General features: G+C 42.2%; 1 protein-coding gene across 1 annotated transcript in view; it reads left to right on the top strand.

Annotated features, from left to right (window-relative positions):
* Positions 1-10,673: 10,673 nt before the first annotated feature.
* septin9b (septin 9b) overlaps positions 10,674-17,401 on the top strand; it is a 59,561-nt gene continuing 52,833 nt past the window's right edge. Inside the window, exon 1 of the mRNA XM_061085861.1 lies at positions 10,674-10,741. Coding sequence (XP_060941844.1) covers positions 10,720-10,741 — 22 coding nt within the window. The 5' untranslated portion in view covers positions 10,674-10,719. The remainder of the gene's footprint in view (positions 10,742-17,401) is intronic.

Here is a 17,401-nt window from a genome sequence, read left to right as displayed (position 1 = left end):
TGGCAAAAGTGTAAAAGTCATGGGATTGTGAAAGAAGTCATTTGAGCAGATTTTTGCTGAGGAGGTGGTTGAGACCAAAAATGGGTAAAAGAGATATTGGACTGTGATTGATTTAGTTTATTAGCAAAGAGTGAGTTCATTATTACTGAAATGTATTTATTTATGTTCAAAATATTCATCTTAAGTTCCCAGAGCCCATATTTAACCAACAACCCATAGGGATTAGATATATATTGAAATAAAAGAGAGAAAGGCTGAAAAAACCCCACTTGAGAAATGTTGAGACCACCAAAGAGTAACCGGTGTTAACTTATAATTTATCATTAGTATTATTTATTATTGGCAATCAATTTCTGTTAGTTGACTAATTTGATCATCATTTAAGTCAAAATCTCCCCATTTCTGTGTAGGTTTTCTCCAGGTTCTTGAGCTTCCTCCAACAGTCCAAACACATGCAAATTGTGTTATGTTGTTTTGAGACTCTAAATTGTCTATAGGTGTGAACGTGAGTGTGGTTGATTGTCTCTGTATGTTGGCCCTGTGATACACCGCTGACCAGTTCAGTGTGTACTCTGCCACTTGCCAAATGTCAGCTGGGATTGGCTTCAGCTAACCCCTGTGACCCTCAAAGATCAAGCAGTATAGCTAAAAGTAGAAATACTAATCAATGTCCACAGCTCAACTTCCATCACTCAGAAACTTGCATCGGCACAAGACCAAACAGATCACAAATCAGTCCAGTCAAGGCCCAGAGAATCCTCAGGGGGCTGAACTCAAACTGGACCTGCAGCCTCCGTCATCCATCCTCCCACTAAACCAAACCAGTAGGTCCCACAGAGAACCTGCAGATGAGCGAAGTCAATACAGTTCTTTATTTCCCTTTAACAATGGCTCCTCAGTGACAGCACAGCTAGTCTCCCTTCAGTCTGAGTCATACATTGACCCCGGCTGTCACCACATTCACTACTGTTCCCTGTGAGAGTCGAGCTGTCTTAGGAGACTTTGCTATTCATTGGTGAGCCTCGAGTTCATCTACTACGTAAGTGTCAAACTGCCGAGCTCTCCTCTTCATACAGTATAATCCGGATCACAGTAAAACCTCTGCTCCGAGGATTAGACCACCTTTACCGGTCTTCTTTCTTAAGTGACGAGTACAAAAGCTCACCGTCTTAGCCCACCAGTTCTGCCTTAGATACTGTTATTCAACAAAAGTTTCTCTCATCCAAAGGTCTGAACTTTTTCACCTCAGATAAACTTTCCCTCGGCTATTAGCCCTAATCCTCATCCTCCCACTCCAGGAAGTGACACATGGTTTTTGCTCTGTCTCTCATGTGGTTTTATCTCGCACTTTATCTCTCTTCACAGCTGTAAATTCCTATATCGGATTGAACTCAGCTTTGGGCTCTGAACTGCTGACCCGTGCTCCAACAGTGAATGTGTGCATGGGTCGTGTGTGCACGTGCACGCACAGAGTAGTGCTGGATGATGCGAGTGTATGACATCATCCGCCACTGTGTCAGAGTTTGGCTATATATAGAGATGGCTGATGATGACGTCTCAGCTTTAACAAAGCCGCCCTGTGAATAACATAAGGATGAAAACAGGCCATGTCACTGCTGGTTACCGTGATGAGCAAACAGCCAGTCGTGAATGATTTCTCCGCATGCTCATTAGAAAAACACCTGATGTTGACAGCAGACGCCATCAGTCAAATGTCAGCTGATCTCGATGAGACGGTCACTTGGAATTTTGTATTACGGATTATTAATGCACAACAAGGAATAGCGTGTTTATGATGATATTTATGATAGTTGATATAACAGATTCCAAATACAAACAATATACAGATTACATCTTCTCTATTAAGCACTGAACCAATTTACTGACACGTATCTGGGCCACTGTTTTTTGTGAACTACAATTAATGCATCCTTATCAGTAAATTCAGGCACTGGTTCTAGGCATCCATAAAAATGATACTGGTACCACCCTCAAAAATCCAGTTTGCCTCATCTAAGAATACTTTTTTTTCTTTTCTCTCAGCAATCAAATCGGGAAATCAGAAACCTGAGATGCTAATGAATTATACATGTCCGATGCGTAATGTTCTGCATATTATGTAAATTAGTATTTCACACTCGGTCATTTTGCGTTTTTCTGGTTCGTGCTTCTTTGCCAAACTCCACATGAACAGAGCTCAAGTGTCCGGACCTCGCTCTGTGTGTGTCTGCCTGCACATGTCTCCGTACACATGTGTATGTGTGTGGAGTAAATGTAGACTGTCTGGGTTGGGGTTGTGGATTTAGACATCAGGAGCTTGGCATGCTGATTACAGAGTTCTGAAGCCACAGAGAACCACAGGAACTCTCTCCTCTCTCTCTCCCCTCCTTCTCTTTCCAGCAGCATCCCTCCATCAGTTCAGGCTAATTTACTGGGATGGAGGTGAAAGCAGCAGGCCCGAGGCCCGATGTGGCCGGCCTCTCTGTGTTATGATAATCAGCCAAATCACAGGGCTTTGCTCCTCTCATCCATGCTCTACGTAAGCGTAACCTGACTCAATTAGCTAACGCACAGTTAAACACCGAGGGTTATAACAGAACAAAGCAGAATGAGGTATATTACACATTGTAGCAGACGCTAAGTGCTGCTGACGGAATGTTGTTGTTCCAGCTTAACAAATTTCATCTTTGTGAAGCCAGCATTTCAGGCTGTTTTTGTTCTTGCTCCAGTGCCACTCAAAACCCCAAAATGAGGTCTTACAAAAATCCTGCTGGGTGGATGCAAGATGCCAGACATGCAGTGGCTTCTATTCTATCTGCAATATCCTCTCAGTCTCCATATATTTATCAATTGCTACAACAGACCCCTGTCTTTCCTGAAAGGGATCTGGAACTTTGAGGATATCCTATTTTATGTAGTCTGCTGCCAGCTCCCTCTCACGTCTAATGATTACCTTATGGTGAGGAGGAAATAGCCAGCAGTTTAACCACAGCCATGCTGGGACGGACAGACGCGCAGACTGCACTAGCAGCACTTTCACAGCCTCCCACAGCCCAAATGACCCGAAAGTGGGATTTAAATTGTCAGAGAACGGGAAGAGAGGAGCCTATGTGAGTTATAACTTAAAGGGAAGGGGTTTTCTGTGATCCGAGTTTGACTGGAGTGGAAAGTGTGTGAGCGCGTTGAGTTTACATCTGTATTGTGTGTCTCATGAGAAACAGGGTCAAGTATTCGGCTATCATGATGATTTTCCCTGGTTCTCGTTGCTGATTGGTGGAGTGTATCTCAGAAAGTCGTTCCACTTGCTGACTCAACACCAGTAGAGTCTTGGACCATGAGTTTAATCCGGCTTTGTTTTGACTACACCAGTTTTATGATCTGTGAAACATCTTCAGTGGTTGAGAATTTGTGTTGTGATAGACCGTACTAATGACAGAGGTCAGTGTTTTGTGAGGGACACTGGAGAACGTTGTGGTTCTCATTTCAGATTTTGTTTTACTTTTAGCCACGCTGATGGCATGGCTCAGTCCACAAAAACTGTTGGATGAATTGATCATGTGTAGTTCCCGTAGGATGAATCCTACTAGCTTTGGTGATTTCCTCCATGTAGGTCAGATTTTGGATTTGTCCAATTCTTATTTTTTTGAACTATTTCTCTCAGTTTTTAAATGAAAATACAGTAGGAAAATTCCGGGAAAATTCACAGCTAGGACATTTTCCAGATTTTATGTTTGAAAATGTATTTTGTTTATTGCAGACTCTCAGAGACAGTAGCATTTCTGTAGAGATGACACAGAATGGGCTTCTGTCATGTTTTTCAGTCGTTAGTCTCACGTGTGGTTGATGGACTGTATAGGACCCTATTTTAATCAATCGTGATGATGTCTAGGCAGCATGGGGGGGCAGTGCAGTGTTGGAATTCATGTACTCCAGCTTCTTCTTACAGTCCAAGGACATGGCGATTAGGATTAGGTTAGTTAGAATCTTTGAATTGGTGTAAATATGAGTTTGAATGGTAGTTTTGTCTTTGTAGGTTGACCCGCTGATATACAGTGGTGACCATTCCTCTTGCCCAATGTCAGCTGGGATTGGCTCCAGCCCTTGTCAAAGCAGTATAGATAATCTATGAAAACATGATGTCTACATGTGTCTCGTAATAGCTCAAGTTTACTTAATTTAACCCTGAAATGCAACCTGTTTTTAAAGCCTCAAATCCATTTTCCTACAAATTACTACAGAAAGTGTATTTCTGTCTCTGAGAGCTTTAAAAAGGAAAACTACAGCTGCGCCTGAACTCATCTTCTGTAGGCACAGAGGTTAGCTGCTGCTGCTGCTGCTCATGTGGCACATTCTCATTCTAATCTTGGGTTAGGGCTGAAATGACTGCCTGCTATGACACTGCAGTGTGATGCGAATCCCAATAATGTCAAGATGAATATGATTGTAAATGGCCACGTTGCTTTTCATGATGTGACTTTCCAGCAGAAACCCATAATGTTCCAATTACTGCTCAGTGAATCTCAAAGGGGTTTTCCTGACAGACATTTACAAATTGCATGTAACATGTCTACAATTCCCAGACAATCAGTCATACATTTTATTGAGTCCCGGCTCACTATGGCCGCTTAACCCAGCAGGTCAGCAGTGATGCACCACGGCATGAAAATAGCACACCACTAAATGAGAAGCAGGCTCAGTGATGCTGCTTGGATTTACATAACATTAGCATTTTGCATCATGTTGAATAATCTGATGTGACGTAAAAAGGAAAAGCGCATCAAGTCACATAGTCTATAAGAGAGGACCGCAGCAGACCAGCTCCTCCATCCTTTCCTCTCCCCTGTACTCGCCCTCATTCAGTGGGAACCATTTTCAGGGCCATGTGGATGCCATCAAGCCAGGCAGGGGAGTCTGATTGGAAAATTGAGATACAATCAGACCCTCTGATTCCCAGATTGCTTTAATGATACATACTTATTGTCTAATAGATTCTGAATAACTCCTGGGCTTATTCTGGATGGTACTTCATGTTTAGGACCATGACGTTTCAGAAATTAATTCCAGATTTAAAGTTTAGCCTCACAGCTGTGGAATCAACCGAGTGATCTGTTCTAATAACCACAGTGATTTAGGTTACTTGGTCGCTCATATTGTGGTATTTCCCTCATTTGGTAGACTAGCACAGACAAAAAGAGAAGAGAAGTGAAATCTTTTTGGATGAAGCGATGTGAGCACTGCGTTTATAAAAAAAGTGTATTTCCTGATGGTTTGCATGTGAGTCTGGGGTCCGGTTCTAAATCTGGCTTTTGTAGATGACTGATGTGAAGAATTGTGTCGTCCCTGTACATGCCCCAGGTTGGATGTGTAGGCTGGAGCAGCAGCAGGCGACATAAATGAGGAGGACAGTGTCTCTCTCTCTCTCTCTCTCTCTCTCTCTCTCTCTCTCTCTCTCTCTCTCTCTCTCTCTCTCTCTCTCTCTCTCCTCCTCTCTCTCCATTTGTGGGTATGATGGAGACGAGGTGTGTGGAGATGGGGGCCACGTAGCAGAAGGGATTCATATACCTCTGCTTTTATGTTAGTGTCTGTGTTTATATCATAGTCTGCAGTATAAGTCATAAATCCTTCCTTCTTCATGTTAATGGTTGGGATTAAAATATAAAGTTCAGTTAATTAAAACAATTTAAGAAAAAATCTTTTTATTTTATTTACTCGCTATTAATTGTACAGATTTCCTCCTTTTAAGTAGCAAAAGTAGACAAACTTTGCCATTGTAGTAGAACAAACTAAGTATAATGTAAATGCTCAGAGTACTTCCCAGTAGTCATTTTGACTTGTTATAGCTGTTACTTTTAAGGTAAACAATGGATCTGTTTCATTCAATTGTGCCATCAAGCCATACCAGTTTGTCAGTGACTCGGCATGCACAGTACCAGGACCCTGAATCTGAAGCTAAATGGTATTCAGCCATCATGAATCTTATTATTTACACCCGTGCTTTTCTCAGTGTTACATGTCAAACTGGCTTCGTTGAAAAAGGCCTATACACCTGATACCTACTTATATCTAACACATCTCTCTCTTTTTACAGTGGAAGCATCAAGGGCTGCAATTAGTATACTGATTTAAAATGTGTGTGTGTGTGTGTGTGTGTGGTGAGATCTATTTCACATGAATTTTTCATCCCGAGGCCACAAGCATCTCCCCTCTCCTCCTCCCCCTCCTCTCCTCTCCCCCTGCACCTTATCTATTTTCTCCTTCCCCTCCATTACCTCTTTCACAATACTTCCCCTGCTCGCTCCTCCTCTTCTTCTTTTATCTTTTATTTTCTCCCCACGGTTCCTTCTCCTCCACTGTGCATCGTTGCCCCGCAGGCATCCCTTCAGTGTTGGCTGGCATGCTGGTGAGTTTTTTGGTTATGTAACTAAATTTAGCATGTTTGAGTCACGCGCAAGTCCATAGGTCATGCTCTGAGATGACGGCTTACATTAATGTGCACCCCAAGGCTCACCGTCCACTCTTAGTCAATGTGTGATGCACAGCTTTTTTTTTGGTTTGTGTGTGTGTTTGAGTTTTTCTCATGAGTGAACACGTGCACGTGTCCGTCTGCGCATCATGACCATCTGCCTCACTGGGTGCAAATGTAGGCTACACGTTCCTTCTATGTGTGTGTACGTCAGAGAAAGAGAGCGAGTGTGTTTGTGGGTGTGTGGGGGTCATCTATGTTGTGTTTTGGATGTACTGTCATGCAAGAAGAATCTGCTCAGATAGCCAGTTGAGTTTGTGTGTATCTTTTTGCAACTGGTTTTGTGCATGTTTGAGTGTTCATATGGATTCATGTAAGTGTGTGTGAGTGTGTGTGTGTGTGTGTGTGTGTGTGTGTGTGTGTGTGTGTGTGTGTGTGTGTGTGTGTGTGTATATGTGTATATGTGTTGTGGTAGGGTCTGGCTGTATCTGACCAGCAGGTTGGGATGATGAAGGGGGGAAGTGGTGAAAGGTATGAGTGAGGGAGGCGCTCTCTCAGTCTGATGTCTCTGCCTGAATCCCATCCTTTACAAGTTTAAACAACCTAAGTGAACTGCTGCAAAGTGTCTTATTGCACCAGGAAGCAACAAAGATGTTGGAAACAATGAATAACATTTTCCTGAAAAGTACTAAAAAATATATGTTATATTTAACTGTATATTATATACTAATAGAAAAGTACATTTGCGAAATATAAACCCCAAATAGGTCACAAATTAAACATGAGTTTATGAGCTGCATTGAGTCAGTGGAGTTCTACTAATGTTTAAAACATAATAAAACAAAAAAAGCTGAAAGGTCAGTGTCACTTTAAATATTTGGAGCACTGGACCGAATAATTAAGCAGCGACACGTGGATGATTTTTACCTCTCCAAAGTAGGTTATGAGATAAATAGGGATTTTTATTAAAATTAATTATCCTTTGGCTTCATTTTTATATTGCAGGTGAAATGAGTAATGTCATGTCCATAATCTTGATTCAGTAATTTATAGATATTTTATAGGCCCTACAGAGTTATTAACACCATTCAATTATTTTTGTTCTAATTTGGGATGACTCTGTAGAGACAGGAAAAGTCACATGAATATGTATGTTTGTTTGTTTGTGTGTGTGTGTGTGTGTGTGTGTGTGTGTGTGTGTGTATCGAAACATGTGATTGTGTGTTATGCCAATGTGGGTGAGTCAACATATGCTTACGCACATGTTGTGCATTTAATGTGTCTTTTTGACCCCGACCATGTGATTAATCTTATTCCTTTAGTAAGTCTGGAAAATAACCACGAGACAGAAAGAGCCAGCAGGCAAAAGAGACATGTCTCTATTTTTAAAACCACACTTTTGTCACAGCACCAACGTTCCTGCTTTCCATATGGATCCCACACCAACACGGCTCCTTTAGGGTTTCTCTGCTTTTATCCTGGCATTTGTGGATTTACTTAGCACCTGGAGCAGAATGGTGATTTTGGTCAGTGCTTGCACATGGTTGTACTGGCTTTGCACAAATATAACAAGGTGCAGGAACACGTAGAATACAGTGTAGACAACACTCCATCAAATACACAGGGAGGACTGACAGTGAGGTGAAAGACACTCCTGGTTGCATTTATTATCTATTTTCATCCTTACAAAATAATCTGAGGTCGACTGTCCAAACTTAAACGTCAGAGATTATTAATAAACTGTATGTGGATGTACTTATACTGTATAAACATCTACCATGATGTCACTTTACTTTCATTTGACAGAATACACAAATACACAAACACACACACACACACTCACACGGGTTTGCTCCACTATCCTTATTAGGACTTTGCATTGACTCCCATTCATATTCTGATTAGTATTTTATCTTCACTGAGAACACCAGGCAGGGAGCTGTGATTTTGGAATTTTCAAACAAAGGCGGTTTAGCAGATCACAGATTATAGGCAGGAGCCTGACCGCTCAAGGTTTTTAAAAACATGTAGTAAAACCTCACAGGTAACAAGTGAAGGGCTACAAGGATTGGTGGAATGTAATTTATGTCATTCCTTAACATTACAACAAACCACAGACCTCAGAAATGAAGATTTGCCTCTTTAGGACCAGGATTGTGTCCTTTTGTTTTTGCTGGAAAAGGTCCGAAAGATGTAACACACACACACACACACACACGCACACACACACACACACACACACACACACACACACACACACACACACACACACTCACACTCACACACACACACACACACGCACACGCACACGCACACACACACACACACACGCACGCGCATACTGATAGAGAGTAATTTGTCATCACTGCTTGTTTGGAGAAACAACAGGTCCTATCTTTATCCAAGCCCCGGCCTCACCCAAGAAGGAAAGATGTTCCTGTTGACTCCAGTTAACTGAGTGAGTTTCTTTCCTCCTTGTAAGGTTGTCTTGCATGTGGGTGTGTGACAGTTTGTTTTGGGCTACATTTGTGCTTCCTGCTAAAGCAACAGTGTTGTTGCTATGGTTAAATCTGGAAGATGTGGGTTTTGAGGAGATATTTTCACAGTAAGAAAAGAGGAAGAGGAAGTGAGCTGTTGAGCTCGGCCGCCTCCTTCTGTGTGTGTGTTTTGTACTTGTGAGTTCCTCACTGAGACGATGGCTTGCTAAGTGGCCCTTGAACCTGTCAAGCTGCAAGTTGAAGGTCACAGGCATGACTAGAGTTTATGTGCGTATGTGGGTGGGTGTGTAACAATTTACAGAATGATGATGCTTTAAGACTGTTATGAAATATCAAATCATTTATCATAGAGCCCATATGAGACACTGACATTATAGCACTTATTGTTACGTCTTACTGAGAAGTTCTTTGTGCATGAAGTGACCAATGGCTGAGCTTTCTGGAGACGATGATTGTGGAGGACATTCTGTAGCTCACTTAGATCCGGTCGTCAGTGGTCTGAATAGTAACAGTGATGATGACATGGTAGAAGTGTGTGTTGTTTGTGTGGTGCAGGACGTCCTGGTGGAGTTTGACTCGTGTAACAAGCGGACTGAGTTTATTTTCAGATCAGGACCTTTGGTCAAATTGGCTGAGGCTCTGTTTGACAAAATACAGCTCTCGCGTCTGGGGAGCACGTGTGTGTATGTGTGTGAACTGGTGCTTATATCTTTATGAGGCTGGTCCTCACTTTTTCAAAGGGATGTTTGAGGATTAAGGATTTCTTGTAGGGTTGGGTTAGATTTGGATTAGGTTAAAGTAATGGTTTTAGTTAGAAGTACAAGAATGTGTTACCCTGCTTACTGTTTTTGTTACATTTTAAGGACCTTAAACACTGACCTTGTAAGGACCAGTGGACCTCATGGGGACCAAAGCCCGGACCAAATGAGCTGGTTAAGGTTAATGTTGATATTAAAGAGTGAATTGTGGTTAAGTTTAGGCTATGGTTAGACATGAATTGGTCATGTTTAAGGTTAGGATGATAAAGTTTGGTTGCATTGTCTTAATATGTCTTAAGTCTTAATAATGATAACTGGGCCAACCTGTGTGTGCGTGTGTGTGATACAGGTGATATGAATGTTGTGGGGACCTTAATAATTTTACACATTATGGGGACTTCCTTATTGGGACACAAAGCAAGTCCCTACAGCTGAAGACATGTTATAAGGTTAGGGTTAGGTTAAGGTTAAGGTTAAGGTTAAGGTTAAGGTTAAGGTCAAGTTTAAGGTTTAAGTTTCCAGGAAACCAATATAAGTCAATGTAATGTAACAGACATGACTGTGTATGTGTGAGAGAGAGAGACTCATAGGGGGATCTAGGAGAGAGCCAGAGAGGCAGCTTCAGTAATGAGGGAATAACAGAAAATACTAGAGAAAAGGAAAATGAAGAAAATTGCAGGTTGTGTATATTCTTGGATAAAATCCTGCGTCACATGAATGTGGGAGAGAGTGAAAAAAAAGAGGGACTCCATACGACCAGCATATGGCTGCACACGTCTGCTTCGCTCACTTGTTATCCTGACAGACTGAAGACATTAAAACTTGGAGGAAGTAAGCGCACAGGGAGACAGAGGGAGGAGAGAAGGGAGGGTTAACAGAGGGGGACAGGGTGACTAAGTCAGGAGAAAGGGGAAGTCTCCATGAAGAGAAAAAGGGAGGGAAGGAAGGAGCAGAGAAAAAGCAGAGGTTACATGTGGTTATTTGAGGTAGCCGTTGAGTTATGGAGCGAGACAGAATAGCCGGTAAGTTGAGGCTCTTTTTTTCCAACTTATTTGGTCATTGAACAGTTTTAAAATTCATTTTTCGGAGGAGTTTTCTTCTTTTTCTTTTCTTTGGTGGAGGAGGCAGTGGCAGCAGTCGTCTAGAAGCCACCCTGCTTGTGGTTGCTTTGCAGGGTCAGTCGTTAAAGAGCCCTCCTGTCTGTATAGCTGTGTGTCTGCAAGTCGGCTTTACCTCTGATTTATTTCTCATGCGTCTCTCCTCTCATTCTGATTGAATGAACACACACTTTGTCTGAATAGCTATCATATGCACGGCACCAGTGAGTAAACCTCATGTGACGGGCTGTCAAAGACGACTTCCCAGAACGAGGATGCATAATCTCCCCCAGTGAGAAGTGGACGCTGCGCTGCGATTGGCCTCAGCCGCCTCGGGTTTGATGCTGACTTACAGCAGTGGAGTTAAATCTCCGTCATCACACGAGTGGAATTTCAGTTGAGAAGTCCAGCTGTCAGATTAATTCTGACTGACACCGATGGTTTATTTTAAGTTACAGGGGAGCAAGAGCGGAGATCGTGTGTCGGCTAATATGATTTGGTTTTTAACAGACACTTCTGAGGAATGTTTGGTTTGCATCCGTCTGTGTACTCGCTCTGCGTCTGTGTCCCGCTCAGAAGCTCCTGCCGTGGCTATTTCTCATCAGCGATTCTTCTTTAATCAGTTAACTTAATTAGTTTCTACACGTCCTTTGTTTATTGTGAACAGAGACTCTACAGAACTGCTGCCCAGGCTCATATGTGTTCAGTCTGCACTGAGACGATTAGGACTAATCTAGCGTCTTACAGTGATTAAGGCCGGACATCAAGCTGAGCGACGCTCTGCAAATTAGCCTTTAATTTGAGCGTTTATAAGATGGCTGAGCTGAGTGAGCCATATGATGCATACAGAGGCACCGCACATCTATGTTAGCTGCCACCTGAGGGCAGTGTTGCAGTGTAATTTCGTCCACACTGCCACCATTTCCCATCAGTTCTGTGAAATGTTCCATGTGGATGTTTCATATTCTGCAGAAGGAGGGATTGTTTTGTTCTAAATGCAGGAATGGAGGGATTTAGTGAAGACTGACTCATGTGTGGGTAAGGGAGGTGAGGAGGCTCAGCTTTATGTCATATGTCACCCTTCTCGACTGAGGAAGTCCTATGGGCCGAGCTGCTTCCTGGTTTCCAACCTGCGCTGCGTGGCTCTGTTTGTACATGTTGTCATGACGACAGCCGCCGCCTTATACCCCCCCACACACCCCTTATCCCTCAGTTTGTTTTGATAAAGATAGGAGCTGAGGCTGTGGTGCATGGACGGTGTTTTCAAGCTCCTTATTGCGTGTGCATTTGAAACAGCTCCATCCTGACCCTTAGTGACTGCTCCACTCCTCTTCCACTCATGTTCAGTATTAAAATAATATGTTTGATAGAATGCGTCATCTGCCGGCTGATTTGTTATGATTTTTAATTGGTGACGTCTTTAAAATGCATCAGTGGGAAAGGACAGAAAACAAAGTATTCAGCCTGGAACCTAAAGAAAACTGGTGTCATGTCTTTTGAGTTGACATTAATTGTAGTTTTTGTGTATCCTGTTCAGCAATAAGCTGACAACAGTTAGAGCAACGGTCAGTAGCGGGGGTTGGGGATCCAAACAGGACAGTTACAAACCTCTTGGATACGTTTTGAAAAGACCTGTTGTTTGACTCTCTCTCTCTTCCATTTGTTAACTTAAAGAGGTCAAAGCCAGGGCCTATACTGGTCTAATACACATTAAGCAGGTGGTTCATTATGCATCACTCTTCACCCTTGATACTCTACAATAGAAATTGACCATCAGTGCCTACATTGTTGTTTTTATCTCTGCCAAGGAGGTTATGTTTTCACCCCAATCAATTATGCAGATCTTGAACATTTAGTTTTTTTTATCACTTTCAGATGTTTGACATTTCAATAGTAATCATTAATCTTGATAAAAAACTCATAGAACATATTGATCAAAAAAAGTTCTATCCAACCACGAACTAAATATTTCTGAACGCTCCATAATCCAATAATTATTTGACCTCTGCTCTTCTTCTGCCACATCTGGAGCTTCCATTATTCACTGCACACAATGAAACGAATATGGTTCATCACAAGCAAGCAACGATGATGAGGCAGAAGACAGACGCCTTGGCTTTCTGCTGCAAAAACATTAAATGCTCTAACAGTCATGTACAACAATCTAGGTTAGTGAGGGGCCGGCCGAGGGGAGGTCAGTTTTCAGAGGGTCAACATTTCACCCTGATTTTGGCTCCTCTTTGTCTTTCTGTCCTGTAAACGTGCACGTGAACAAGCTGTAGTCACAAAGGGCAGCACATCAATGTGAAATTAAAATGTTACTTTAATAGGTGAGTGCACTATCTCCCATTCCTCCTCTTAACACCTGAGTCTACAATTTTCAAAATGCTGCATACCCTCACCCTCACAAGCACACACACACACACACACACACACAAACACACCCACACACACACACACACACACACACACACACACACACACACACACACACAAACACCCTCAAACACCATAAACCTGGAGTTAAAGGAAATCAAGGAAATCACTCAGCTCTCCATGTTCCATAAAAGAAGTGTACAGGATATCCTCTATGAGTGAACGCCCCTCTGCCCTTCCACCATCTCACCTCATATGGTTTGTCATATTATTATTTAGTCATGATAAATGCGGGGGGGGGGGGGGCGTGAAAACGGGCATCGAGAAACGACAGGAAACTGAGTGGGAAGCCCCGCCTTCAGTCATCCCGGGGGAGGATTTGTGACAGGTGACGTTTCTCAACGTGATGGAAACAAGTCAAGTCAGGGCTGATTGTTTACAAGCGGCTCAGCTTGGGGGCAAAACCAGCAGTGTCAAAGTGTTACAACACAACCAGGCCGAGTGTTATTATCATATTTATGGTATTTTTTAACTTTTATTTAGCAGACATGAATATATTGTTATCATCACAATACAACATGCTGATAAAAGTAATATAGCTATAGAAAGTATTATATTATTATAATTGTTGTTGTTATTATTATTGTTATAATGTTGAATTATTTATGTTCACAAAAAACACCAGAGGACAGGAAACCTAGTGTGCAAGCTCTCCTCTTCACAGCTACTCGTGTTTGCACGTCAGGAAGTTTGTGAGCTGTCAACAGCTGAACAATCATGTGATACCTGTGTGGTTTGCTCGTATCACGATATCACAGCCTCGGTAGATTCCTGTTACTAATGCAACAGTGTGTGCAGCAGTTCCCTGCACAGTGAAAAACATCCAAGTCTTAAAACCACTGTAGACTTGTAGCTGCCAGCATAAATGGACCACACGGTTGTTAGGCCAATTGTAAAGGCTTACAATGAAAAAGTCAAGGATAATAGTTTTTCCAATGAGCTGTCATTTTTATAAAAACACATTTTATAATAATATGCGAGCAGAAGCACAGACTGGTCTGTATAAAACAAGGCTACTTTAAACAAACTCTTTCTACTTCTCTAAAACCCTCAGTCTCACATTTCTTTCTTCAAATCATGTGTTTCCTTATTATTCGTTCTCTGGATTCATTGGTTTCACTTCCCTGTTTAATAGCATCACATTTCTGCAGTGTCCACATGTTATTTAGGTTCTGCGACAATAGTTTATTCCACCAACATCTAGAAGCCGAGAAGAAATTTTGTCCCACACGTAGGAAACTTTAAAGGTGTCATGTTGAGTAAAGCTGAAACCATTCACTCATGTTTTTGTGGTTAAATAGAGAATTGGGTTTGTGAAGCTTCCTCCCAATAAGTGTTACTGCTTGTGCTGATTTCCTGTTTGTGTTACCAAGAAAGTCTAAAATGTCAGGTTGCATCATACATATCTCTCAGATATTAGATCTCTCTAACCCTCACCCTATCACTCTTTTTTCTGCATGGAAGAGATATCTTCTATAATTAAAATTAAATTAACTCGTCAAAGTGGTATCTATTAAAGCAGGAGTTTCAAGGCTGGGACTATAGAGTCTCACACAGTAGAGTGTATACCACTGTCAAGGCCCAGCAGCCCCCTTAAATTACCATTGTAACAAATAGCCACACTCATAGATATCAGTTCCCTAAATGTGCCTAATTTCTGCTTTATAAACATGACACAGGAACAACAGTACGTATGTATATCAAGGAAGTGATAACTGAGAGAGGAAGATGCAATAAAAGACACAAGATAAAAGTAAATGAGATAAAAAAGAGAGACATCTGCAGAATCATTAGAGGGAAAAAGGTTGAGTTAGATAGATTAAAAAGGCAGGTTTTGAAATTAGATTTAAAATTGTGGATAGTAGGATAAGACCTAATGTTGGGCAGGAGATTATTCCAGAGTTAAGGGGCAGCAACAGAGAAAACTCTGTCCTCTTTAGAGTTTCAGATGACAGGGGTGACCTCAGTGACCTGGGGGCAGAGCGTGGGATCAGGAGATCAGTGATGCAGTGATACAGCAAGACCACTGAGACCTTTTTAAAACCAGTGGGAAAGATATCCTGGATCCAAAACCTGATCCTGAGCAGCACTAGAGTTTATTCAAATTTAATGGGTTCTTCCCCGACCCATGTACCACATCCTTCCACCAAGTTTCGTGCAGAAATGTTTGTGTAAAGTTGCGACCTAACAGAGACAAATGCAGATGAGAATATAATCACCTTGGTGAGGCTAATAGCTAATGTTGCATTTTTCACTTCCACTCCACGGAGCCTAAACTGTTTAGAGTCCCCCTGGGGAGCCCCGCCTCCCACTTTGAAACCATCTTCATTAAAGCGTCAATCATACCATAAGTCTGCAAAGAGCGGTGACTCCGAGGTTTTTACAAGCTACAAGAGCAGCAACAAATTCCACGAGGTTGAATTCTGCAAGAATCATGAAATCTGACAACTTCACTGATCACACCATTAAATAGAATCAACATTTCTAAGTGCTTTGCGCCCTTTCCTACACTTTATTGTTTCTATTAACGAGGTACATAAGAAGCACAGCTCTGGTGTCTCGCAGCACCACAGGGCTGAATGATTTTGGTCAGGCACATTCATCCCACTATATGCAATTACCTCTGCGTTTCCACTGCTATTTCAGGGGCACCAGGCCACACAGACGCAAACAAACACACCCGTGTCCACAGTCGCATTCAAGTCACCGCACAAGCACATGTACACACATGCACATATTCACATAATGCTACCTCCAGCACACACCGTCACATACACACGCTGCTCCAGATGTTGTTTTGGAGCGCTCCCTCATCCTGTCAGCTCAGACTGTGTATCCATGTTTAGATAAATACACACTTGCTGGCGGAGGTGTGTATTTCACATACCATGTGTTCTGGTTTAATTGAATACTTGTGGCATATGGTTTACTGTGCACTTGGGCCTGCATGGGCACCGAGGGGCCACATACTTCCTTGTGTACAGTGCAGCAAAGCACATGTACTGTGGACTACAGGTAGTTCTAGACTGTGTAGAGTATGTGATATGCAGGGAAAGAGGCCTAATTCACGTGCACACCCACATGTGTTTTCATGTGCATGTCACGGTGCACTGTAACCACTATAACCATATGCATGCATGGAAGCACAAACCATCCCATTAACTGTAAAGGCACTTTTACAGCTGCCAAGATGTATGATGCATATCACGTGCTGTCGTACTATATGAGCTCGAGGCTTAATTGCCCAACATATGACAACAAGCGTCTCAGGGGGCTCACATTCTACGTACTAAAGTTCCTGATTGATGTATACATGCAAATATACCGTGCAGACGCCACCTCCGCACTCTGCTCTTTATCCCAAGACACCTTCGCAGCAGTTTAATACAACAACCAGACTGCACCATAAACACACAGCATTATTCTGTGTCCCTATCGACCTCTCAGGTGTTAGGGTTAGGGGCCGCTGGGTGGGCTTGGCATCTTATTAGTGACCCTTTGAATGGAGCTTTTCATACATAGGGGATTTACCAAATATTTGGCGCCTATAAAAGTGCCACGCACAGTTTTCTGCATTTTTGCTTTCACAAAAAAAACCTGAATGTGATAAGTGTTATGAGACAATATCTCCTGGATATCTGGAAGTGGAAATTACACATTCCCTTTGCTTTTAGTTTTCTTTTGAGAAATGGTTTGGTGTCAGCTTTTTTATTAACTATTATGACTTTTAGCATTAGTGTTTAAATGGTCAAAGTGACCTAGGATCAGGGACAATCCATCAAAAATCTCATTTGCAATTTGGTCTGCCGCCCCAATCAGGAAAAGGGGGAAAAGCTGCTCTCTCACGGCCAATCAGCAATTACAGCGATACCATCACTATTGCTTTGTCTCTGTTGTAGATTTGTGGATAAGAAACACTGCGGCACATTACAGGGAGCCGGTGCCAAAAAAGTCTGACTTTGATATTTCATCGCTCTTCTTTATTGTTATTTCATCATCACCTTTTCATTGTGGCTCTAAAGAACATTCACCGGATTATCCACAGCAGCTTTAAGGACCGGAAGAGTAACCATATACCCGCTACTTCAAAAAGCCAGTTTGTCATCAGTCTCCCTCCCAAAGCCCTCGGTGCTACATTAACTTCACTTA

The sequence above is a fragment of the Limanda limanda genome, chromosome 2 (genome assembly GCF_963576545.1).
Source record: "Limanda limanda chromosome 2, fLimLim1.1, whole genome shotgun sequence".
In the NCBI taxonomy this organism is placed as follows: domain Eukaryota; kingdom Metazoa; phylum Chordata; class Actinopteri; order Pleuronectiformes; family Pleuronectidae; genus Limanda; species Limanda limanda.
This window is presented reverse-complemented; position numbering and strand designations above follow the sequence as displayed.